Here is a 27,314-nt window from a genome sequence, read left to right on the forward strand (position 1 = left end):
CACCCTGACCACTAGACTACTTAAAACCACCGTGCCACACCCAGCACTTTGTCCCCCTCACCCTGCTTTATTATTGTCCATAATACGACACTCATTTTCTTATACCATGTGTTTTCTTGACTTTTTTAATTCACAGTGTCTCTCCTCTATAATGTAAACCTTTGCAAAGGGAGAAATTTTGACTCATCCTGAATAGAAAAGCACCTGGCACACAGTAGCTATGGATACAACTTTATTCAATGAGTAACATCCTGTGAATATATTTATCTTTGCTTCACTAGAAATGGGCTGTCTCAGTTTGAGCAGAAAAAAAACAGTCCTTCTCCCAAACTAGAAGAAAAAGAATATAGGCCATCCCACCAAGAAAAGTCCTGTAGAGGAAAAAAGACTTAGAATCAGGAAGTGTGTTCGTAGCTTTGATTGCCCTATGCATCTCTGTTGGGGTTTTTCCCCCGTGAGCGAAATAAAATTAAAACTTTGCATTTTGTTTAGGTTTTAGGAAGCTGTAAGAAAACACTATTAATCAGCCACCTCATTAGGAAAACAAGCATTTTGAATTTCCTTGCTTTGAAAACTAGGAGCTATACTATGTTTTTATAGCTCTGGGGAAAAACGGAGAAACTAAACTATACATTATTATTAATTTTTAGGCAACTGTTTCATGACACCTTAATTTCCCAAGCCACTCAATTCTGTAAACATTAAAACTGACTTAAATAAGGGGTCAAATGTACATTTCACTCTATTTAAAAAGTCATGTTTTACAACACATTTGACAGTGCTAATTTTCGACTTGAAGAATTTAAAGACTGCAAAGTACCTTCTGCAGCTCTATTTCACACTCTAACACCAGGGAGTTTAGGGAACCAAAATCAGGAGAGATTATTAGAAGGAAGCAAGAATTAAGGTTGGTCATTTACCACACATCTTTCAAGGAGATCTCTTACAGGGCCAGTGGATCAAATAAGAGCAAGAGTAGGGGACTGTCACTTGGAGAAAAGGGTCTCCCTTCTGAGAAGTTTCCCCAGTGCCCCCTTCATGTCCTTGTTCCTCAGGCTGTAGATGAAGGGGTTCAGCATGGGGGTGACCACCGTGTACATCACTGAAGCAATGATGTCCTTGTCATTGGAGTTGCTTGATGACGGGAAAAAGTACAATACCATAATCGTCCCGTAGAACAGAAATACCACAGAGAGGTGGGAACCGCAGGTAGACAAGGCTTTACAGATCCCCTTGATTGAGGGAAACCTCAGGATGGCGGCTCCAATGCGGCCATAGGAGACCAGAACACCAATAAATGACAGGATAATGACCAACCCCCCAACAGCGAAGATAAAAATCTCATTGAGGGAGATGTCTGAGCAGGAGAGTTTGAGCAGGGCAGCGAGGTCACAGAAGAAGTGGGGGATGGTGTTGTCAGCACAGAAGGACAGCTGGGCCAGGAGGAGGGTGTGGGACAGGGCACTAGCACAGGAGAGGAACCAGGAGCCAGCCAGCAGAAATACACACAGCTCATCCCTCATGATGGTGGTGTAGTGGAGAGGGTGGCAGATGGCCACGTACCTGTCATACGCCATCACTGCCAGGAGAAGGTTATCAATACAACCAAAAAATATGAAAAAATACATCTGCGTTACACACCCCGCATAGGGGATGGATTGTTCCTGAGTCTGTATGTTTATCAGCATCTTAGGGACGATGACAGATGCAAAGGAGACGTCAGAGAGGGCCAGGTGGCTGAGGAAGAAGTACATGGGGGTGTGGAGGCGCGAGTCCAGCCTGATGAGCAGGATGATGAGCAGGTTCCCCAGCACCGTGGTCAGGTACATGCCCAGGAACAGGGCAAAGAGCATGCCCTGCTGCTCCGGGGGAACGGGGAGCCCCAGGAGGAGGAACTCAGACACACTGCTCTGGTTCCCAGGCCTCATGCTGCTTTACTCTCTGCTTAGATAGAAGGAATATTGGGAATATCCCAGATGATAAATGGTGATGGTGGCAATCACAGTAGTTATTACTTTCTACCGAGGAATTCCTCAGGGTATTTCCCACATGCTGTTGTCTGAATACCCCCCACCCCATCCCGTCCATCCCCTAGCAGAACAGGAGGGAGCCATCAGGGCCCCAATGGCTAACCGTATTCCCTTCAGCATAAAGCAGGGGGATGTACTTATTCATTTAATAACATGTTAGACACTGTACTCTTTCCTAAGAAAAATCCCTTCAGGGAGTTTACAATCTAGAAAGTAGCCTCTTCAAAAACTGGTTCAAAACAGTGTATCTGCAACTAGACTTCTAGTGGGTTCTGACTCTACCACCTGCTAACTAGTCCCAACAACTAGCCTCATTTTGAACCTCCACAAAATAAGCATAATAATGCCTATTTTTTTGGGAGGGGGGTATTGTGGACAAGTGAAATGATTCAATGAGAGTTATGCTCTTAGAACAGAGGTCATATAGTAAGGACACAGATATATCATCTAATATCTTCATGCCAGTGTGAGTGTGCAGACGAATCCTGGGTTAACCTTTAGGAACCCAACATTACCTGAAATGTGAGGTGGGCATTGGAAGGAGCAGGTGGCTTCTCTCAAAGTTGTGTCAACCCATGTGGGCTCTCAATGTCTCAAGGAAGATGCAGGGACACCTGTCCTAGACCCTGTGTTTAATTTCCTCACGGAACTTGACGAATTTCGTTTAATTTGGAAAAAGTAAATTATGCCTCACCCGTCTCCAGTGTTGTCCATTTCCCTGCATATATCTTCAGGGAATCAAACTGGCTCAGATCTGAGTATTTACATGCGGTAGGGCACCTGAACATTTCCCCGAAGACCTGAGAATGGGCAGATGCTGCAAGAATGATGGTGTCTATTAGAATTAATATTTACCTGATCAGCATGACTATTTCCCAACATCAATCTTAATATAATTGACATTTATTGAACAAGTACTCTACTGCACACCAGGTAAATTAAGGGATTTGTGTGTGTGTATGAAAGAAAGAGAGAGAGAGAAAGAGAGAGAGAATACACTTGTGCTGAAGCTAAGAGATATTAAGAAACCAGTCCATGGTCACATAACCAGTAACTGAGAGGGTCATCATTCTTTATTCATGTTTTCTTGATTAAGTCTCTAATCCTATTGGACATACCCTTTGTCCCCTTATTTAACTAAGCAGAAGAGCCGGGCCTTTGAGACATGTTATTTCAGTGTTTGAAAGAGTATTTCTATGCTGTTCCCTCAACCACCAGCTCAGGTATCTGCCCACCAGTCAATCCTACAGCCTCCAATTTGCACATGGCTTTCACATACTTTCAGTTACATGCAATCAGTATATTTTATGTTGGCTGAGGAGAGAAGAAGGGAGCTTTTTCTCTCATTCTACTAATGTGAAAAGTGAAGTCACTTACACAATGTATTTGGTGGTGGAACTTAATCTCAAAGATAAGTCTTCTCATGCCCTTTTCACTGGAGACAGATGCTTCCCATGTCTTCATGGCAGCGTGGTGAATAGAGTTAAAGGAGCCATACGCCTGGGAGAGGAAGCTGACATTAGCACACAGGACTCCATGTCTGATAGCAGCTTCTTATTCTGTATCAGGCTGGTTGTCAGGGACACTAGGAGGGAGGAGGTGGCCTCACCCCCCTCCCACATCCCACTGAGGCCTGGCTGCTCATGGGATGATGGAGGAGTGAGAACTTCTGCAGGGGCAGAGTGAGGGAGAAGCAGAAAACCTGATATAGGCACAGCGTTGCAGTGTCAGGGGTGACCAGTGGAAAGGAAGCATTCATCTTGTGTATGAAAGGCAGTGTAACCTCCATTGTAACCTAAGGTTCGAGAATTCTTGCTTCGGCTTGCCGGTCTAGCTGACCCAGCATGTTCTCCTGTGTTCGTTACCTGAATGGAGAGTCAGGTAAGTCAGCCGCCACTTGGGGAGTAATTACACAGCTGGCTACTGTTTACTGGGTGTTTATGATGTGCCTGAAATGGACTAAACCATTACAGACAATACCTTGCAACAGCTGCTCTTATCCTTCTTTATATTTAAGGCTGCTGGCCTCAGAAAGATCAAATGCAAGGCCACAAAACTATGGCTTGGTAACCACCAAATTCTGAGGACACCGTAACCTGGACACTTAACCAGGCTACCATGCCCCCCAAGTGTAAAAATGGGCAAGGCTGAGGGCCAGAGTGAGAAATATTTAGGGCTCTGGATGCATTTTTGGAGCATCCAACTCCTAGTCTGATGGCCCCAGTACGGCTTAAAGAAGATCCGACTGGAATGTGCCTCACTGAGTTCTGTTCTGAATCGAGAGGAACATCAGAAGGTGAGGCTGTTCGTACACAGGTGCACACAAACACACACACCTCATGTTGCTTTGTCAGTTTTAAACCCTCACTTTTCCTCCATCCCTTCTAGGTGAACTTAGTCAAGGTACGAGTTTCTTAAGTACAGTGCAGATACCACAATTCTCTGCAGTTAGTCAATCTCTCTCTCTGTCTCTTTGCACACATACACAACCCAACACATATATTGCTGAGGGATTATTTGCTGTTCTGACACATGAATGCTCCAGATGAAAGTAGTCAGGGTACAAATCTTTCTCACATGAAGTTTATAAATAAACATACAATTATGAGCAAAACACAATGCACAAAGAGTCATACAAAGAGCTAACAACATGTAATAGGAATGCACACACACAGACACTCCCTGGCACAGATATGTGAGTCCCAGCAACACACAGAATCACACACACAACACAGACATCACCACTAAGCACACGCATTGCTCAAAGGACACTTCTAGCCTTGCTTAATCCATGCACATCCCAGGTGGAGAGTTTTGTGTGTATGTCAGTGACACACATGTGTAGAAATACACAGAACACACATACCTCACCTCATACTCACACACACCCATTTATGGGAGCAGAATCTGGTCCCCCTGGCCTATCCTAGTCTTTCATAAGCTCAGATACTTTCTGCTCTGGGCTGTTACCTTAGTCCTCGCTTTCCTTCCAAGAGACCTGAGAGCCGAAGGACAAGACAGAGTCCCCGCAGCCAGAATGCCTTCACAGGCTTGCGTGTCCATTCAGCAACAGAGCAATGGGCAGAAGTATTTTATTTTACAGAAGAGAGTAGACACAGGGGAAAGACACCCAGGATCCTCAATAAAAAAAAACAGTCAACATGGGCTAATTGAACAATTCCTGCTGGCCTCTTGGGGAGAAGCCTGTGCAGGGGCCAGAGGGGCTGAGCCACTGGAGTCCCTGGGGACAATCTCTCTTATGCCACTGGCACTCTGAGCTCCTTTCTCTTTTATCTGCTGGTTCCAGGTGGGGGGCAGGGGTGGCATTCTGGGCCCCTTCAGTATCCACAATGATCAAGTAAGCCTGTCCCTGTATCGCAGAGCAAGAGTCCTACACAGGCGTCCTCTAAAGCTCACAGGTGCCCCCTACCTGGAAAGGCTCTTTAGGGTGCAGGCTGTACTTGCTCATAAGGTAGAAGACCCCATGGAGTCTTGACAAAGACACGTCTAGAACTGAGTTTGGACTCTGCCATTTACTGTTACTGTCTCCTGAATAATTCAGTTCTATAACATCCAGAGGTTTTAAGTGTAAAGTGGGGATAGTGGGGAGAGAACAGTACCTTCCTCATGAAGTGATTGGGAGGATTAAATGAGACAATCATTTAATTGCATTTTAGAGTTCTTATCACAGTTCCTGGTACATGAACACATTTAAGACATGGTAGGGTTTATCACCAATAATGTTTTAATCTCAGGGCACTTAAGAGCATTGAGAAATTATTAAACGAATTCATTTATTCATTCATTCATTTGTTCTTTCTGATAAATATTCACTAAAGATTTCATAAAGGTGACAATCTAGGCAGTGGAGCACAACAGTAAATAACACAGAAATATATCATCTGGCAGAGCTTGCATTTTCAAGAAGGAAGCAAACAAAAACCACACCAAACAAATCAATATGCAGCAAAATAAGAACACGAAAATCAAAACAGTAAGACTGGGACATGGTGACCGGTGAGAAGTGTCATGGAGTAAAACAAAGCAGCAGGAGTGACAGGAAGCAGGTCGGATAAATAGGAGGTCGCCGTGTCCTGGGAAGGGAGCTATGAATAAAAAAAGACTTCATTAGAATGGGAATGTTTTCATTAACCTCACACTCCAACAAAGAATTTAATAAATCCACAGAAAATGGACTAATACACGAAATCAACATTTTTGCGCTATCATTCTCTGTTAACCCACAGTGAGAGCTGTCACCACTGTAATTGCTGGGATGACTGGTTCAGACACTCTTCTCCTGTCAAAAATGCATGATTTCTCAAGCCCAATCATCCATCTTGAAACACATCTATCTGCCCCCAAGTATTATGAGGCTCATTTACTCTACCCCAGAAAGTTGCAGGCATGCCAAAGAAAGAGACCTTTAGTGGACTTTTCTCTTTCCCAGCTGCCTGGTACAGGTCTGGACACATAGAAGGAGCTCAGTAATTACGGAGGTCAGATCAGTTCCCTTCCTGGGGACAAAGGGAGAAAAAAACTAAGTCAAAACCTAAAACACTGGCAACACCAGATGCTGGTGAGGATGTGGAGCAACAGGAACGCTCATTCACTGCTGGTGGGAAAGCAAATGGACAGCCACTCTGGAAGACAGTTTGGCAGTTTCTTGTGAAACTAACATACTCTTCCCATGGGATCCAGCAATTGTGCTCCTTGGTATTTACCCAAATGAATTGGAAATTTATGTCTACATACAAATTCGCAAAGATGTTTATAGAACCTTTATTCATAATTGCCAAAACTTGGAAGCAACTGAGATGCCCTTCAGTAGATGAATGGGTACTTGTGGGGCATCTGGACAGAGATTCACAGGGTGCCTGTCTCAGTCCATTCGGGTGCTGTAACAAAGCACCACAGACTGAGAGGCTTACGCATGATAGAAATTTATTTCTCAAAGTTCTGGAGGCTGGCAGATTTGGTGTCTGTTTTGGGCCAGCTTCCTATTTCATAGATGGCCATCTTGCTGTGTCCTCACATGGTGGAGAGGGCAAGGGAGCTCTCTGGGGTCACTTACATAAAGGCACTAATCCCATTCATGAGGGCTCCACCCTTATGCCCTAACTGCCTCCCAAGGCTCCCCCCAAATACCATCACACTAGGAAATAGTCTTCAACAAATGAATTTTGGGGGGACTTAAACATTCCATCTATAACATATACTAATTATGCAGTAGATTGTGATAATTCCTTCTGAGCATTTCACTATTTCAGTTGCTTTGAATGGTTTTCCATTTTGTGTTAGCCTATTTAATGCTGCTACCAAGATGACTTACCTCTTTTCTCTGAAATTTTGAGTATATTATTGAAGGCCGTTTCCTATATTTTTTAAGACTTTAAGAATTCTTTCACATCTTTCTCAGCGTTATTTCAACCCTAGGTTTTCTTGTTTCTAACACTCCTGGGCTCTGGTTTCATGTTAGGTTAAGCCATGGGAGGAAATCTGAGGTCAAGATTTCCTCCCCCCTGCCAGGGTAGGACTTGATTTGCCTATGTTCCTCTACCGATAGCCATAGCTCATTTTAAGTGGCCTCTTTCTCACAGTTGGGATACTCGCAGTGTGTGCTAACAACGCTTGGCTTCGTCTGTGTTCAGAACTCTGGATGGAACCGCTTCTCACCATCTGAGTATGGAATTTTTTGTTGTTGTCAGGACCTAACATAAAAAAGCAAGTGATACCAGACATTGCCCTTGATACAGACTCTCAAAATAGGATTCTGGGATGAGGTCGCTCCCATATTTGAAGAGCACCGAATCACTGTCATGACAGCAAGAAGGGCAAAAGATGATTGCTAATCTTTGCGATATGGTGGCATCCTGATAGCTCAGATTCTCACTGATGGTGGCTGGCCATGGACGAAAGACGGAGGGCAAAGCATAGGAGACCAAGTGATGGTGGCTTAGAGCCACTAAGACAACACCAATAACCACATTTATGGGGTAGGATAGATGACTCTGTCTGCACAAAAGGTATGAACAAACAAAACCCAGAGCCTTTAAATAAAGACAAGTGCCATAATGCTGCTAAAGCGCCCTAAACAGAAACATTTCTCAGGCCAAAACCATGGTGTAAGGATTATAACGTTATAATAATAATTAAATGGCACCACCAGTTTTCTTATCCTAATATAAAGGCATTGGTTGGGAAGAAGTAGACTGAGAAACATTAATCCTTGTCCCATTAAAAGTCTTGGAAGAAGAATTACTATGAAATAGAGTGATTTTTGAAGTTTTAAAATAGGTGTTCTTCATCAGACCTGGTTCTTTCTTTTATGGGAGTTTTTATTATGAATGGTTGTTGAATACATAAAACACATTTTTGCATGTATTGAGATACTATGTAATTGTAATAGTTTTGTGTCAATGTAGAGAACTGTACTCTTTTTTTCTAATATTAACCTTTCTTGCATATTTAGAATGCATCTCACTTGACCATGTTATATCACTTTTTATAGTATGTTAGATTCTTTTTTAAAAATGCTTTGTTATGACATCTGTGTTCAAGAGAGAGACTTATCTGTAATTTTCTTGTCTTGTGTTTGCCAGGTTTAGTATCAAGGTTATGTTAGATTCCTGGAACAAGTCAGGAGGTGTGCTCTTTTTCTATTACCTGGAAGAACTAACTAAAACTATTGTTATTTTCTCTTTAAACATTTGGAACTTTTCCCAGTGGAGACATCTGGACTTAGAGATTCTTAATAATAAATTCAAGTATTTTATTTTAATAATAAATGCAACCTTGTGGATATCAGTGTTTCCATTTTCAATGTCTTCTGTCAGTTTTAATAAGTGGTATCCTCAAGAATTCATCCATTTGATACAAATTTTCAAATGCCTTAGCACAAAGTGGTCTGTAGTAAACTCAGAGTATAGAGAATATAGTTAGTAGTTCTGTAAAATCATTCTGTGTTGACAGAGAGTGACTACACTAGTTGGGGTGAGCATTTAATAATGTAGATTACTGTCAAGTCACTATGTTGTACACTTTAAACCAATATAATATCATATATCAATTATAGCTCAATAAAATAAGTAAAATAAGATAAAATAATATTAAATTATAAAAAATAAACCCTTACCATCCTTTAAATATCTACAGAAATATCTACCATGTTTTAGTCCTGTTTGCATTTTCCTTTTTTTCTTTAAAAATTATTTTACCGACATAGAATTGACATATGACATTATATTAGTTTTGCATGTTCAACATAATGATTTAATGTTCATGTATATAGTGAAATGATCAACACAATAACTTTAGTTAACATCCATCACCACGCATAGTTAAACATTTTTTTTTTCTTGTGATGAAACATTTAAGATCAACTCTCTAAGCATCTTTCAAATATGCAGTACAGGATTATTTAACTATGTTACCATGCTGTACGTTATATCCCCAGGACTTATATTTCACTTATCATAATGCCTGCAAGGTCCAACTGTGTTGTCACAATGGCAGGACTTTTTCTTTTTTATGACTGAGTAATAATTCAGTGTTTGTGTGTGTGCATGTGTGTGTGTGTGTGTGTCTGTATGTGTGTGTATCACATCTTCTTAATCCATTCATCCATTGATAGACATAGGCTGCTTCCATGTCTTGGCTATTATAAATAATGCTGCAGTGAACTTGAGGGTGCAACCATCTTTTTGAGTTACTGTTTTTATTTCCTTTGGATTAATATCCAGAAGTAGAATTCCTGGATCATATAATAGTTCTATTTTCAATTTTTTGAGAAACCTCCATACTATTTTCCATAGTGGCTACACAATTTACATTCTCACCACTGATGCACAAGGGTTCCCTTTACTCCACATCTTTGACAACACTTGTTATTTCTTGTCTTTTTGATAATAGCATTCTAACTATTTTTTATAATACCATTTTAGTAGGTGTGAGGTGATATCTCATTGTGGTTTTGATTTGCATCAAGACTGATGTCCGAGAGCTTACCACCTGTGTTTTCTTCTAGGAGATTCATGGTGTCAGGTCTCATGTTCAAGTCTTCAATCCATTTTGAGTTAATTTTTGTGTGTGGTATAAAATAGTGGTCTGGTTTCTTTCCTTTTGTTTTTGTTTTTTTTTCTGCATGTGGCTTTTCTGTTTTTCTAGCACCATCTATTGAGAAGACTGTCCTTTCCCTATTCTATATTCTTGGCTCCTTTGTTGTAAATTGATGGACCATATTTGCATGGGTTTATTTCCTGGCTCTCTATTTTGTTCCATTGATCTATGTGTCTGTTTTGATGCCAATAGTAGCTTTGTAATGTAGCTTGAAATCAAGGAGCATGATGCATCCAGCTTTGTTCTTTTTCAAAATTCCTTTGGCTATCTGGGGTCTTTTGTGATTCCAAACAAATTTCATGATCAGTTGCTCTATTTCTGTGAAAAATGACATTGGATTTTCATAGGGATCGCACTGAATCTGTAGATTGCTTTGGGTAATATGGATACTTTAGCAATATTAATTCTTCCAATCCATGAGCACGGAATATCTTTCCATTTCTTGCATTTTCAATTTCTTTCATCAGTGTCCTACAGTTTTCAATGTACAGGTTGCTTAAATGTATTCCTAGATATTTTATTCCTTTTGATGAAATTCTAAACGGTATTGTTTAGTTTCGCTTTCTGATAACGTGTTGTGTATAGAAATGCAACAGGCTTTTCTATATTGATTTTGCATCATAGAACTTGATTGAATTCATGTATTGGTTCTAACAGTTTTTTGGTCGAGTCTTCAGCATTTTCTATATATAATATCATGTCATCTGTAAATAGTGACAATTTTCTTCTTCCTTTCTGGTTTGGATGGCTGTTATTTTTTTCCTGCCTAAATGCTCTGGGTAGGAATTTCAGTATTATGCTGAATGAAAGTTGTAAGAGTGGGCATCTTTTTTCCTAATCCTAGACAAAAAGCTTTCAGCTTTTCACCATTAAGTTTGATATTACTTGTGGGAATGTCCATATGACCATTATTATGTTGAGGTATGGTCCCTCTATACCCACTTTGTTAAGAGGGTGGTTTTTTTTTGTTAATGTGGTGTATCTGCAAATATTGAACCAACAATCCTTGCATCCCTGGAGTAAATTCCATTTGATCATTGTTTATGATTTTTTTGATGTATTGTTGAATTCAGTTTGCTAATACATTGTTTAGTGTATATACATATTTATGGCACAGACTGTGTTGATGATTTCATAGGTGTATACTTATCTCCAAACCCATCAAGTTGTATGCATTAAATATGTACAACTTTTCATACACCAATCATTCCTCAATAAAGTGTTTTTTTTAAAAAAAAAATTAAAAACTATAATGAAGCATACCATAATCAAATTAACTTGAAACCAGTAATAAAGAAAATCTTGAACACCGATGCAGGAAAAAAAAAGACACATTTTGAAGGAAGATAAAAATTACTGCAAATTTTTTGTTGGAAATAATTCAAATCAGAAGACAATGAATTAACAACCTTAAAGTACTAAGAGAAAAACTGTTATGCTAGAAGGTTTCACCAGTGAAAATAGAAGGTTAAATAAAGACTTTCAGATGTAAAAGAGCTGAAAATATTCATCACCAGAAACCATGAAGAAAACAGGGAGAGAAAGGCCTCCAGGCAGTAGAAAATGATAATGATGATAAATTGAAATCTGGTTGAAGAATATCAGAAATATTAAACACACGGATAAATAAAAACAAATGCTCTTATTTTTAAGTGACATTAAAATGTAATTAGCTATTTAAATCCAAAAGAATAAATCTGTAGTAGGTTTTATAACAAATTAAAAAGAAGATATACAATGACAATAGCACAAAGTCTGGGAGAGTGGAAATGAAAGTGTGTGCTGTACATTGATTGCTTGTGCTATAATTTAAGTGACGTAATATTATTTGCAAGTAGACTTTGATAGGTTAAAAGTGTTTGCTACAAGCCCAAAGACAATCACAAAAAAATAGGCATACCTAGTAAGCCAACAAAGGAGATAAAATGGAATCTTTAAAGATGCCACAACTAATCCAAAAAAGGCAGAGGAAAATGTACAAAAAATAGATGAAACAAATACAAAACAAACACCAAAATAGTAGATTCAAACCAAATCATATCAATAATTGTGTTAAATGGGAGCTGTTTAAAAACACAAGTTAAAAGGCAGAGATGCTCAGGTTGGATAAAAAAGTAAGACCCAAATATATACTATCCATAAAGAGCCCCCTTTAAAAATAAAAACATAAGTAAATTAAAAATTAAAGAATAGAAAAAAGTATATCATGCAAACATTAGTCAAAAGAAAGCTGGAGTGGCTACTTTCATACAGGACAAAGTAGATTTAAGAGCAAATATTGCAAAGGAAAACAACTACCATTTTGTAATAATAAAGGGATACATTAATCAAGATTACAAAAAATTCTAAATACATATGCACCTAATAACAGGGTTTTTTTTAAAAAAAGCGCAATCTGATAGAGAGAAACAGATAAATCCACAGTTATAATTGAAGATTTTAATACTCATTTCTCAATAATCAATAGACAAGTAGAGAATAATGAGTAATAATATAAAAGGCTTGAATAACACTGTCATCCAACTTTTCCTAACTGACCTTCATAGAACATTTTGCCCAATATTAGCAGAATACACAATCTTTTCAAGTCATATGTAACATTTACCAAGAAAGGACTATATGCTAAGGCTCTGAAAACAAGCTTCACTAAGAAGTTTAAAATGATTCAAATCATACAAAATGGATGAACAACATGGAAGTAATTTAGGAATCAATAAAAGACACCAGGAAAAAAAATCCCCAAATATTCAGAGACTAAATTATGCATTTCCAAATAAATCATAGGTCAGGGGAAAAAATTAAAGGAAATTTAGAAAACATTTTCAACTGACAAGGTTTTCAAAATGGGAAACAATATATCAAAATTTGTAAGATAAACCAATAGATGTGGTAGAGGGAAATTTTATAGGACTAAACATCTGTACTTAGAAAAGAATAAAGGTCTCATATCAGTCACCTAAGATTTCACCTTAAAAACTAGAAAGAGAAGAGCAAATTAAATCCAAAATAGGCACATATAACCAAACATAGTGATGCCAGGGTTCTTGTTCACAGAGTCAAAGAATGAACTTCACCAACGCTCAAGAGTAGGAGAGCAAGGCGGAGAATTTCATTTAGAGATAAAATGAGAGGACAGAGCTCCTGGCTCAGGCCAGGAGGGGACAAGAGAGTCCTGGGGTGGTGCATTGTCTAGGCGTTTCACAGGCAGTTGAGAGACAAAGGGCTAGGAATGCACACCTGCTAAGTTGCCCCAAAATGTTTATCTTTGAAGAGACATTAAGTTTCTTATTAGTCTTCTGGGTCATTTACAAGAAATTTAGTGCTCTGATTTCCTCCCAGGATAGCAGCTTCCTGGTCTGGGAGCATATCAATGAAGACTGGCTGCTTTGCTCCCAAGGTGGGCTGAGTTATTGTCTGTTTGTTAAAGAGTATGTTAAGAAACTTATTTTTTAACTAATTGGGTTTTAAAATGCAATCTTATCTTCAACATGGAATCCTTCCTGTTTTTACTAGGTTGTTTTGGGCTTGCTTGTTAAATTGCCTAGGTTGCACACCACTTGATTAGGGCTGGAGGAGGGAAAGCAGCACCTGAGTAAAGTCAAAAATTAATCTGGGCCCCCCAGCAGGCCAAGGCAAATCCCACAGTGGATTATCTTGCTTTGTTTTTTCAGAAAGCCCTCACCCTACTCTGTCTAAGGCCATGTTCCTGTCTCGATAGTAGGAAATAATAAAGAGAAAAGCAGAAATCAGTGAAATAGAAAACAGAAAAACAGTATTTAGTAATACTAAAAATAAAGTTGGTTCTTTAAGAAAAATGTAAAATTGATGAATCAAGTTAAAAAAGAGAAAAGACATACATTACTATTATCAGGACTAAGGGAAGGAGGGCAGGCTTATAAAAGCATATGAGGAAACTTCTCAGGGTTGATGGATATGTTAATTATCTTGACTGGGGTGATTGTTTCCATGTACAATTCAAGATACTTTAAGTTGGGCATTTTAAAACTGTCAATTGGACCCCAATAAAACTGCAAGCAAAAATGAGAAAGTAAGAAGTAAGCAGGAATCCCCTTGGAAAACAGACATTTTCACTGAGACTGCCATCTCACTGTCCTAATTAACACCATTTTCATACCAGGGAAGGCTCTCCATACAAATGTATTTCACAGCAAAATCAACATGGAAAGATTATTTTTCTCCATCTTTATTTTTCAGTGGAGTTTCCTTTGGAAGAATAAGCCTTTTCCAGTCAAATCTAAAGGATGGGATCAGGGTTACACCTGCTCTTTTCCAATGCCTTATCAAGGGATGATTCTTTATGTTTGACCCACATTTCATTGTCTACAAGGCTCCCAAGGGTTAAGAGGTCCTTTCAGCTGCGTTGCAAAATTGGCAGATTTTCTTCCAAGGTTATAACACATCGGTTACTATAGCAGTTCCCAGTGTAGGTGTAGATGTTAATTTTGAGGATATGCATTTTGTCCAGTTACATGTGTTGCTCTAAATATGCTTAGGCCAAGTGTTAACATTGACTGTACATTGGAATCCCCTGACAACTTTGTATTGGGTTTAAATTTGGGGAAACCAAAGCATTTAATTAGGCAGCTATTCCATTCGGTAAGGCAGCATTCTAAATTTCTTTAAACTTTGGAGTTTAATTGACATTTAGAACTCTAGAAAAAAAATATTGATTGAACATGAAACAAGGAGCTGATTGCTAAAATATAGATTACCATTAATTTTATACAGCCATTTTGTGTTCTCATTATCTATACTACTATTTCACGAACATTGATACAAATCTATATAAGAGATCCACATAAATACATGACATTTCCAAACCACATCACATTTGATATTTCTAATTTCCTTCAACACAGGCAACAGAAACTTAAAGAATGTGAGCACATAGGTTATAAAAATGCCTAACAAATCCAAATAGCGAATAAACTTGCAGTCAAAAATTTCTTTTTCCTCAAAGAGGAAACATGTCTCAAAGCAAGGATATTTTGGATCTATTCATGAATATAAGGCAATACTGTAATTGTTAAGGATGACAATTCCCACCCCTGATCAAAGAAGTTCAGTGCTTTGAAGGCAACTAAGGTAATGGTGCTTCTGTATGTGCCAGAGCCCAAGGCTTATGTAAACACAGACATAAAATAAAACTAAAGTAAAAAGAAATCAGCTCAAAGAACACAGATGGTTATAGCAAGTATCATTTGATGTATCTGTGCAGGGAGCTTTGAATGAACTCACTGGCTTTAGGAGGAGTAAAAAGGAAGAGCCGTCGAATCAAGTGACCAGAAACAGGGAGGTGGGAAGGGTGCCAGGGACAAGGATGGTTAACTGCACAGTTTTCCGCTGATGAATCTCTGACAGTGTCATCTGGTGAACTAAGAACTGAAAAGGTTTAGTGATTGTCACTTGGAGAAAAATATCTCCCTCCTGAAAAGTCTCCGCAGAGCCCCCTTCATGTCCCTGTTCCTCCGGATGTAAATGAAGGGGTTTAACAGGGGGTTGACCACTGTGTATATCACTGCAGCAATTACATATTTGTCATTGGATTTCTTTGATGAGGGTGAAATGTATGGGATCGTAACTGTTCCATAAAATAGAAACACCACAGAGAGGTAGGAGCGACAGGTGGATGAGGCTATGCAGATCCCTTTGGCACAGGATGGAGACCCCAATGCTGAGGTAAGAGGGTAGGATGCCAATCAGTGTTATGATGGTTCCAGTGCCCCCATGGTGAAGATGATCAGCTCACTGATGGAGGTGTTGGAGCAGGACAATTTGAGCAGAGCAGCAAGATCACAAAAAAAATGAGAGGCAGTGTTGTCAGCACAGAGGACAGCCAGGCCAGGCTGAGTGTGGGGCATTGCACTGCATGAGAATAACCAGGTCACAGCCACTAGTGAGACACAGGTTTTCTCTCATGACAGTGGTGTCATGTAGGGGGTGACAGATGGCCTGTCATAATGATAGCTTATCATTATGATAGATTATCAATACAACTGAAAAATATGAAAAAGTTCATCTGTGAAATACACCCTACATAGGGGATGGATGTCCCCTATGTCTGAATGTCCATCAACACCTCTGGGACAGTGACAGATGAAAAGATGTCAGAGAAGGCCAGGTGGCTGAGGAAGAAGTACATGGGGGTGTGGAGGCGCGAGTCCAGCAGCAGGATGATGAGCAGGTTCCCCAGCACCGTGGTCAGGTACATGCCCAGGAACAGGGCGAAGAGCACGCCCTGCTGCTCCGGGGGGACGGGAAGGCCCAGAAGGAGGAACTCGGACACAGTGCTCTGGTTCCCAGGCCTCATGTTCCTCTTCTGTCTGCTGGGGATGAAGGAAAGTAGGAGATGCCAGACTTTAAAAGTGTGATTGTGCGTGCCTCATATCGAAATACCGAATATCATAATTCCTCCAGGTGGTAAAGATACCTCGAGACAAGTGCTGGGCATAGAAGCCACAGGGCATAAATCTGCAAAGAAGTAAAAAGCTAACCTTTTCAAACAATATTGCTTCTCTCTCACTTACCAACTTTACATTTCCCTGTCTGGCCCCAGAAGATGACTGGTTAGCCAGAGACGGGTAAGATTCCTCAAGGGAGGAACAACCTAAGACAGGCACAGTCACAGGGGGGCCATCAGTTGAGAAATTGGGGATCAACAGAGGTGAGGCTTAAAACCTCACCCCCCCTGTTTTGAGAGAAATCTTCTGCATCCGTGGATGTTTTGTTGCCCTTGTCTAGCTTGGATTAATACTTAGCTTATAGGCACACACCTGATCATCTACATGTGCCCTCTTAGAGCACTAAACTATGTTTTCTACCTTTATCTTGCATCTACCTACCACTTCAGCATTTTATTAAAAAATAATAATAATAATAATAATAATAATAAGGGAGAAATGTGGGATTCACATATAAATCAAGTATAAAAATCAAACGAATATTTATATTTGACCTGATTGTTTATAGTTCATAATGCGTGATCAAAACCAAAAGTTTCTGTGATGACTGCCCTTGCACTGTTCACCATGTAAGAACTTACTCACTATGTAAGAATTTGTTCACAATGCAAGAACTTGTTTGTTATGCTTCAGAAGATTGGAGACTGTTGAGAATTAGGCTTGGGGTGGATTAATGATTGTGCATTGAGCATTGACTCCCCTATACAGAATTTTATTGTTGTTAACAACCACTTGATCAATAAATATGAGAGATGCCCTCTCAAAAAAAAAAAAAAGATATGTACAACTGGAAAAAAAAGTGTGATTGTGGCCACCACAGGAGGTTTCTTGTTTTCTACTAGAGAAAAATATAGTAATAGTAACTGTCTGAATTTCTATCATCTTGTGCTGCCAAAGCAAGGGGGTATATTCTCAATGCCCAACACGATTCCTTTTGATGGAAACCAGAGAAAAATCGTTTTTATTTTTTTAATCAACCATGTTCCTGGCACTATGCTACCAATTGGAAAGAGGGCACATCGTCCCTTGGGAAGCTGACCCCCTTGAGAACACCTGACAGAGGACAACTAGATGTGGGTCTGCAGTCAGGCTCCTCGTGTTGTGCTTCTGGCCCCACCACTTTAAAGCCCTCTGACCTGGGGAGCTGTAGGGAAAATGGAAGTTCCATGGCCAGAATCCTCACCTGACCCTAATCTACTCACCCACTGCACACATGCAATGATGTCATACTTAGCCTACTGTGCAGGCATGTGCTTGCACACCTGTTGACAATGAGCCATTATTGTGTATTGCTATATAAAGACCTCTGCCCTGTGCTTTGCACCCATAGGCCCAGAGAAGAAGATGGGGAAGTGGGTGGTAGGGGCAGATGTGCAGACTGCTGGATGGGGATGTGGTTCTAATGTTCAACCTGCCACCCATGAGATTAAAACTTGGTGTAAACACTTTTACCACCCCCCAACATTCTGTTTTCATTATTCAGTCTCATCAAATTCAGAGTGAACATGCCCAAAGTTGGAAATCCCCTCTAACCCACAGTTACAGGAGCTAAGTCTCTCTTGGCCTTGCACTGTGCTTCTGTAATGTACAGATGCCAGTGTCGTGCATTCATACAGCCCGTAAGAGGATTCTAACTCCACATGCATTAATATCTATGAACAGTGTCCTGTGTAAAATAAACACACACCGTTTTAGCAATTACTTTTATGAGAGGATAAGTATCCAAATACAACCAGGATCTGGTTCAGGTTTTTAATAGCATTATGAGATGGTCAGCGCAAAGGACCAATTTAGCTGACAATTTGTGTGAGTTTATTTGAGTTCTCATGCTTTCAAGGGGAGTTTCTGAGCTCAGATCCTGTCACTGGGGTGAATTCCCTGGTGGACGATGTCTTGGGGCATGCTTATCTTTTTCCTGAGAGATAAACCATGCTTCAGTTCATGGATTGCCATCTATACTTGCTGCTTCAAGTTGACTCAGATCTGGGTATTCATAGGCAGGAAGGCACCTGAGACCTGATATCTGGGATCCAGGATCTGAGAGCTGGGAGATCCTGAAGGATTGGAGGTCTATTAGAATTAGACTTGCCTAATAGACTGTCATTATTTCCTCATACCCATCTTCACACCAATGATAATTGACTTTTAATAAGCACTGTGTCAGACAAATACACTTTGATATTATTACTTCATTTTTTTCAGCAGTCCTAAAAGGTAGGTATTGTTAAAACTTCATTATATATATACTCAAAGGAGTGAGAAACTAGCATGATCTTATTTACTAATGATCTCAGTAACTGCTGTGGTCACAATTCTCTCTCATTTTGAAAAAAGGTGTTAGAATCTCTGCTCCTATGACACAACTATTTCTCTCTCTCTCTTTAATTAGATAAATTAGCCAGCACCTTAAGAAACATAATTTCAGGATTTGGAGGAGTCCTTCTGCTCAGATAACAGTTGCCACTTATATTCTTAAAGACCTTTATTTTGCAAATGGCTTTCATATGCCTTCCATTTTACTAAATCCATCAATGTTTATTTTGTGTCTGAGACGTACAGGAGGTGGTGATTTTTCTCTTTCATTTTACTAATAGGAATAGTGAAATTGCTTGCATGATATCACATAGATATTACAGAGTGGAACCTGGTCTCAAAGGTAGATTTTCTGATCATCTCATCTTTTCACTGTAAAGAGGACCCACTTATTTCTTTCCATGAGAGGTAGAGACACTAAAGTTAAATGTTGAAGTGCCCATAGGCTTAGGAGAAGAACCTGACATTATCATTAGTGTGAAAGTGTCTGACAGCAGATTCTCATTCCAGGCCAGGAAATTGCTTGAGGTCATTGATTGGTGCCATTTGTGGGGCACAAGGAGGGGATAGGGGCTCATCCTTCTGCCCAGGACTGGCTTCTCACTGCAGACGTAACCCTCAAGGCTACAGTTTGTAGCCTTACGACTTGCCTAGTGCTTGGTGGGCACCTTAGCAGCATTTGTCATTGCTTCTGCCTGACAGTGGAGGCTGCTGAGCCTCAGAGAGGCCAAACCCAAGGCCACAAAGCTGTCAAGTAGGAAAAAGACCAAGATTTGAGGGTATGTGACACCAGAAGTGATACCATTTAGTCTCTAAACTATGTGACCCAAATTTTTTTTTGAGAGGGCATCTCTTGTATTTATTGATCAAATGGTTGTTAACAACAACAAAATTCTGTGTAAAAGACTCAGTGCACAATCATTAATCAACCCCAAGCCTAATTCTCAACAGTCTCCAATCTTCTGAAGCATAATGAACAAGTTCTTACATGGTGAACAAGTTCTTACATAGTGAATAAGTTCTTCTATGTGACCCAAATTTGAAGAAAAGTGTCAAAAATATTGGGCTTCCAGGGGCCCACCTGTCACATTCAAATCACTGAAAAGTGGCCTCCAACAGCTCTTCCAGGTGGCCTGTTTTTGTGGCTGCCCATGTGGATTCTGGGCCTAGGCAGAGTTAGAATGTGAGGAAGTCAAACACACACACACACACACAAATGTCTGCATTTTGGTTTTAAGTCTCTTTCTAACACATCTTTTGTGTGATGGAAGTCAAGGTATGAATTTGTTATTCAAAGTGCACATGGACACTCACTTGCCAAAGGGAGATACATAGACTGTTCTGGTTATATTCAAACTAGGTAAATAGAATCAGGATATGGGTCAGCTTCACATAAATCTATGCAAAATTCACAAATGAAATACACTGTCACGTGGGCTGCTATTATTTCCATGCTGAAGAACCTGCATCTCAGAGATTTTTGATAAATTGCCTGGGGCTGCTGTTAGGAGAGCCCAGAGCTTGCAGACTCAATGCCTTACTCCTGAACCAGGCACAGACTCTACCCTGTAGAGTCAGGATATGGGTCAGCTTCACATAAATCTATGCAAAATTCACAAATGAAATACACTGTCACGTGGGCAACGCAGCTACCCACATGGAACTATCAAGCATCCTGTACCAAATACATTGTGATCATAGGCAGTCATATGTATGCTGATTACCGCAAGGCACACAACAGCATAATGCAAGTAAGGTCTTACCCACAGCACACAACAGCATAAATGCAAGTAAGATATGAGGAGATTCCATCCTTCTCTCTTACATATCTTAGATAAAGACACTCAGTGTGAGTCAGTTACATATACACACATAAAGTCATACAACACACGCACATACACACACACACACACACACACACACACACACACACACGGCTCTGGAGGTTTAGGTTTCTAGGCCCCTCTGATCTATACCAGTGCTATAAGCTCAGATACCACCTGCTTGGTGCTGTCACCTGAATTCTCACTTTCTGCCCAGAAGACTCAGGATCTGAGGAAAAGGAGCAAACCTCCGTAATCCAAGGACCTTTACAGACTTTCGTGTCTGTTTGCCAACTTCAAAACAGGCGAAAAGATCTTTTACCCATCAGAAAGGGACCCAGAAGGAAATAATCCCAAGTCCCTGACTCCAGAAGCTGTCGGCTTGCGCTTGCCGCCCAGCTTCCTCCTGCGCCGGGAAGGAGCACCAGTGGGGTCCGTGGAGGAAGAGGCCCTCATGTCGGAAATGCCTCAGGCTCTGGTCGGTCCTCCCGATGGGCAGCGAAAGGCTCTCCAGCCACCCGTGGCCTCCACATCCTGAGGTCAGCTTCTCCATGCAATGGTGCACGGCCCAAGCGGGGCAAGGGCCCAGCAGGCTTCTGCAGGCTTCCATAACACCCACTCAGGACTCTGTTAGAACACAAAGCCCCTGAAGGTCTCCCCACTGCTCTGTGAGGTCCTGTCCGGTAGAGTCTGTGCCTGGTTCAGGAGTAAGGCATTGAGTCTGCAAGCTCTGGGCTCTCCTAACAGCATCCCCAGGCAATCTATCAAAAATCTCTGAGATGCAGGTTCTTCAGCATGGGAATAATAGTAGTCTCCTTCGTATGAGTTTGAGGGATAGTCAGGTGAACACACAATGAAGCTTAATAAATCACAAGGTTCATTGTCAATGTCTCTGTATTCCTAGGGATCAGCTGTGGCACACAGTAGGCACTTTGTAATTGCTGAATGAATTACTTTCATTAAAATGAAAAGAACTGCTGCCGTCATGGATCACTGCACCTATGGAGGACCTGGAACTCTCACATGCTGCCAGTGGGAATGTAAAGCAGAACTACCACTTTGAAAACCGGTTTGACAATTTCTTTCAAAATGAAGCATATACCTAGCATATGAACGGTTATTTGCCCAAAGGAGAGAATGTATACAAGGACTTATACAAAAATGTTCCTAATGGCTTTCTTTCACAGCACCAAACTGAAAACACCCAAATGTCCATCAGCAGGTGAATGGACTAAAGATGTGAATGTGGTATATCCACACAGTGGAATAAAAAGAATGGACCACTGATAAACACTGAAACATGGATGAATCTCAAAATGATTTTGAGTGAAAAAAAGCAGCAGTGAAAGAATATTTCCCATGTGATTCCATTTAGATAAACTTCTAGACCAGGTAAACTAATCTATGTGACAGAAAACAGATCAGTGGTTCCCCTGGTGACAGATAGAAGCAAAGAGGAGGCGGCGGGTGGGCAGGAGGGAACTTCATGATTTCTGTGGTTTGTGGGGATAGTTTCATAGGTATACATGTGTCAAAAGCATCTTGCCACTCCTCTGTTGGATACCTTCCAGTGTGTTCCCAAATTGCTTAGACTGGAAACCAAACTACTCTGATGGTTAATTTTATGTGTCAGCTGGGCTAACGTACTCAGGTATTTAGTCAAATAGTAAGCTAGACGTTTCTATGAAGGTCTTTTTTGGATGGGGTTCACATTTTTACCAGCAGACTTCACGTAGATTGCCCTCCATAATGCAGGTGGGCCTCACTGAATCAGTTGAGCGCATTGAGAAAAAGACTGACCTCTCCCAGAGAAGAGGCAGTTCTGTCAGGAGGCTGCCTTTGGATCCAAATTGCAACCTCTCCCCGGGTTTCCAGCCTGCCATCCTACCCTGCAGATTATGGACTTACCAGCCTCCACAATCTCAAGAGCAAATTCCTTAAAATAAATCTCTCTGCACACACACATACACCCTACTGGTTCTGTTTCTCTGGAGAACCTTACTAATACACCTACTGTGATCTTCAGTGTCCTACAAATCTGATCATCCCCTGATAACTCTAAACCTAGAGCCTGCCCACCCCCCACTTGTCCCCTTTCAGCTTCAGAGGCTCCCTTCACGCTCCTGAAATAGACCAGGCGCCGTCTTTCCACAGAGTATTTCTACCTGCAGATCTTCACACTTGGAATGTTTTCCCCCCAGTAGCCCCATGGCTCACTTACCTGTCCTCACTGCCTTTATCTGGATATTACATTTCCAGTGAGTCCTACCTGGCTCACACAATGTTCCATGGTAAACCCCATCCCAAGTACTCTTGCTTCCCATTTTTAATCTTTATTCACAACAGTTTTTACCTCCAAACAAAAAAGAATTTATTTATTTATTGAAGAGACAAAGCTCATCCCTTGTAGTGCCTATATTCCAGTAAAGAGCCAATGACACTTAAAGAAATGAATAAATCTTCTGGTGTGTTTGAAGGTTAAAAACTACTGTGAAAAAAAACGAGTGTCCTGAATGGGGTCAGAAATGCTGAAATGTAAACTCTCCATGGGGACCCACTTGGGGTCTTTTTTAAAAATTTGTATGCCTGGAACCAAAATTGCCTGGCATATAGTAATCATTCAGTAAATAATTTTATGTGCATGAATTATGAATTCGCACATTTAGCTCTTCCTTCTTGAAAGTGGAAGCCTCGGTTTGGAAACAAGATGACACTCAGTTTCCCAGACTAAAATTAACCAGGCAGATACAGGCTGTTCTCACCACAAAAACCCAACGTGGAGGGAAAAGAAACATCTTCCTAGAATGGGGAAATCTGGTGATTGGATGGACTCCTCTGTGTTCCATATGAATTTCTTGTCACAGGCACAATCAAATGAAAATTTATTTACGTTTTAGCAAATCATCAAAGGCACTTGATTCTCTAGCTACTGCGTTAAGAAGGTAAGCTTTCTGGACTTTTCTAAAACAAAACATTAGGGACTTTATGTGTAGTTTTGAAAAACAATAGACAAGAAAGAGGAAATAAGGGGCTGATCTAGAGCTCATTTATGCCAACAGACAGAGACTGTGAGTTATAATTTAAAGTTATAACACCTGTTGCTGATGACGTTTTTTTTTTAAAGCTATCAAAACAATACCATAGCATCTTTCTTCAGGGAGATAAAAGCATACCACAACTTACTCAGAATGATCAATCAAACACCCAACTCATAAGGTGTCTGGCACTGAAGACTACAAAGATGAATGTGTGTTGTGGGCAATGCCGTACTTAGGGTTATGGAAGAAGGAATGGACCACAGATGTGACTAGATTGAAAGGAGTAGGGTCCTAGATCATGACCACCCATTTAGAGGACAGTCAGGAGGGTGCTAGAGACATGAGTGGTCAACACACCATTTTTTAAGAAGGCATCTGTGACAAGGTCGGCGGGTGAAGTGAGAACATGAGTAGGTGATTCTCACTTGGCAAAAAGGATGCTGTTTCTGAAAAGAATCCCCAGAGCCAATTTCATGTCCCTGTTCCTCAGGCTGTAGATGAAGGGGTTCAGCATGGGGGTGACCACTGTGTACATCAGCGAGGCAATCATGTCTTTGCCACTGGAGTTGCTCAGTGAGGAGGCAAAGTAGAGACCCATAATTGTTCCATAGAACAGCAGCACCACAGAGAGGTGGGAGCCACAGGTGGACACGGCTTTGCAGATCCCTTTGGTAGATCTGGAGGATAGAGGCCCCAATGTGGCCATAAGAGACCAGGATGCCACTTAATGGAAGAATGACAACCGCAGCCCCAGCAGTAAATAAAGCCAGCTCATTGGAAGAGGTGTCAGAGCAGGACAGCCTGAGTAAGACGGGGAGGCTACAGAAAAAGTGGGGAATGACATTGTCAGTGCAGAAGGATACCTGGGCCAGGAGGAGGGTGTGCAAGAGGGCACTGCCGGAAGAGAGAACCCAGGAGCCAGCCACCAGAGACACACACAGCCCTTCCCTCATGACGGTGGTGTAGTGGAGAGGGTGACAGATGGCCACATACCTGTCATACGCCATCACTGCGAGAAGGAGATTATCAACACAGCCAAAAAGTATATAAAAATACATCTGTGTGATGCACCCCGGATAGGAGATGGCTAGGTTCTGAGTCTGAATGTTCATGAGCATCTTAGGGACGGTGACAGATGTGAAGAAGACGTCAGAGAGGGCCAGGTGGCTGAGGAAGAAGTACATGGGGGTGTGGAGGTGCGAGTCCAGCCTGCTGACGAGCAGGATGATGAGCAGGTTCCCCAGCACCGTGGTCAGGTACATGCCCAGGAACAGGGCGAAGAACATACCCTGCTGCTCCGGGGGGACGGGGAGGCCCAGGAGGAGGAACTCGGACATGCTGCTCTGGTTCCCAGGCTTCATGCTCCTCTTCTGTCCACGGGGGATGAAGGGGAGTGGGGATGGCAGGAACTTAGAAATACTGAGCATAGCAGTTACCATCTGTTCCACCCTCTCCAGGTTACTGTGTCCGCACACAGACACATCTCACTGCATGGCTCTCTCACGTAGGTGCCTTGTCCAGTCCGTGACGACCATGCAATGAGATGTGTCTGTACACTGACACAGCCACTTTGAGTAAGTGTGGACATCAAACTCTTCAATGAAAATCAGAACAACTCACTCTTTTTTCTATTTTATCCATGTGGAGATGCTCTGATAAGCAGTAGGGAGAGTGTACTAAATAAGACTCAGTCCTTTCCTTTAGGGAGCCCACTTTCTAGCAGCAACCTCATAGAGTACTGGTTAGGAGCACGGCTCTGCAGCTCAACTGCTACGTGCTTGTGTCTGATTCTTGCTTATCCCAGTTGTTGCACATTCTCTCTGTCTCCATCTTTCTCTCTCTCACCACATGCAGCACTATAGCATTATTGGAAGGATTGAAGAAACGTACCATTTAAAAAAACAAGTGCTCGACACGTAAATTCACTTCACACCATTAAAATGGCTTATCAGAAAGAGAGAGAGAGAGAAGGAAGGAAGGAAAGGAGAGAGGGAAGCAAGTGTTGGTGAGGATATGGAGAAATTTGAACCCTTGTGAATTGCCAGTGGGAATATAAAATGGTGCAGCCAGTGTGGAAAATGTTATGATGGTTCACCAAAAAAAATAATGATGGAATTACTGTAATATCCAGAAATTCTGCTTCTGGGTATATATCCCAAAATTGAAAGCAGGGTCTCAAACAGATATTTGTACACTCCTGTCAAACTAGTATTATTCACAATAGCCAAAAGATGGAAATTACTCATGTTCATTGAAAAAATGAATGGATAAATAAAATGTACACATACATACAATGGAATATTATTCAGCCTTAAAAAGGAAGGAAATCCTGGGACATGTCACAACATGGATGAACCTTGAGGACAGTATGCTAAGTACAATAAGCCAGTCACAAATGTAGAAGTACTGTATGATTCCATTTAGATGAGGTTCCTAAACAAGGTTCCAAAATTAACTATATGCACCATGTTCCCCAAAGGGGAAATATGGAAACCAGTTGATAGTCAATGAAGAAAATTTGGGGCCCTGGAGAAGTTCAGGAACCTTCAAACCACATGGACAAATTACCACCAACTTTGCATAAAGGGGACTCTGCACAGAGCTTCCCATTTACGTCGAGAGCTGAGAAGGAAGAGTCAGACTGTGGGACCGTTTGCCCAGATCCTACGCATACACGCATGGCTGTCACTCACTTGGCCCTTTCTGCTCTACACTCACTCAAGGCAAAGAGAATTAGAATGTGAGTGTGGTATGCACACAGACAGACACACAGAATGGCACACAGTGACACAGAAACAAACAAACCACGGGGCTGCTTTTTGGCCCTCTCTGACCTACGTTCATCCTAGCTGAAAATATAGGAGTCTGCATGGATTCATAACTTGCATTGAACTTTAACGTGAAATGCTCCATCACGCACAATTTTAAAAACGCACAAACAGGACCCCTTCTACACTGTTGGTGGGGATGCAAAATGGCCAGATGCTATAGAGAGCAGTAGAGGGGTTCCCCTAAGATGTTAAAAATAGCACTACCACATGATACAGCAATCCCACTTCTGGATATATACCAGGAAGAATTGGAAGCAGGATCTCGAAGAGATACATGCACTCAATGTTCATTTGCAGAATTATTCACAATAGTTAATTTATGGAAACAACCCACATGTCCATCAACAGATGAATGGATAAAAAAAACGTGGTATACATACAATGGAGTATTATTCTGCCTTAGAAGAGGAGGAAATTCTGCTATCTGTGACAGTATGAATAAACCTAGAGGACATTATACTAAGTGAAATAAGCCAGTCACAGAAGGAAAAATACGGCATGATTTCACTTGTATGAGGCATCTAAAATAGTAGACTCATAGAAGCAGAGAATAAATAGTGGCTACCAAGGGCTGGGGGAGGAGAAAATGTAAAGTTGTTACTCAGTTGATATAAAGTTTCAGTTCTGCAAGATGACTTAGTTCTAGAGACTTGCTGCAAAGTGTAGTGCCTATAGTCAA

The 27,314-nt window shown here is 41.0% G+C and overlaps 1 protein-coding gene across 1 annotated transcript; it reads right to left on the bottom strand.

Annotated features, from left to right (window-relative positions):
- Nucleotides 1-986: 986 nt before the first annotated feature.
- Nucleotides 987-25,165, bottom strand: LOC108405294 (olfactory receptor 1J4-like). Its single transcript, XM_073225017.1, has 3 exons — nucleotides 24,668-25,165; nucleotides 20,061-20,062; nucleotides 987-1,929 (listed from the first exon to the last, which is right to left on the bottom strand). The coding sequence occupies exons 1-3, from the start codon at nucleotides 25,163-25,165 to the stop codon at nucleotides 987-989; spliced, it is 1,443 nt and encodes a 480-aa protein (XP_073081118.1).
- Nucleotides 25,166-27,314: the final 2,149 nt, after the last annotated feature.

This window comes from Manis javanica, chromosome 2 (assembly GCF_040802235.1).
Source record: "Manis javanica isolate MJ-LG chromosome 2, MJ_LKY, whole genome shotgun sequence".
In the NCBI taxonomy this organism is placed as follows: domain Eukaryota; kingdom Metazoa; phylum Chordata; class Mammalia; order Pholidota; family Manidae; genus Manis; species Manis javanica.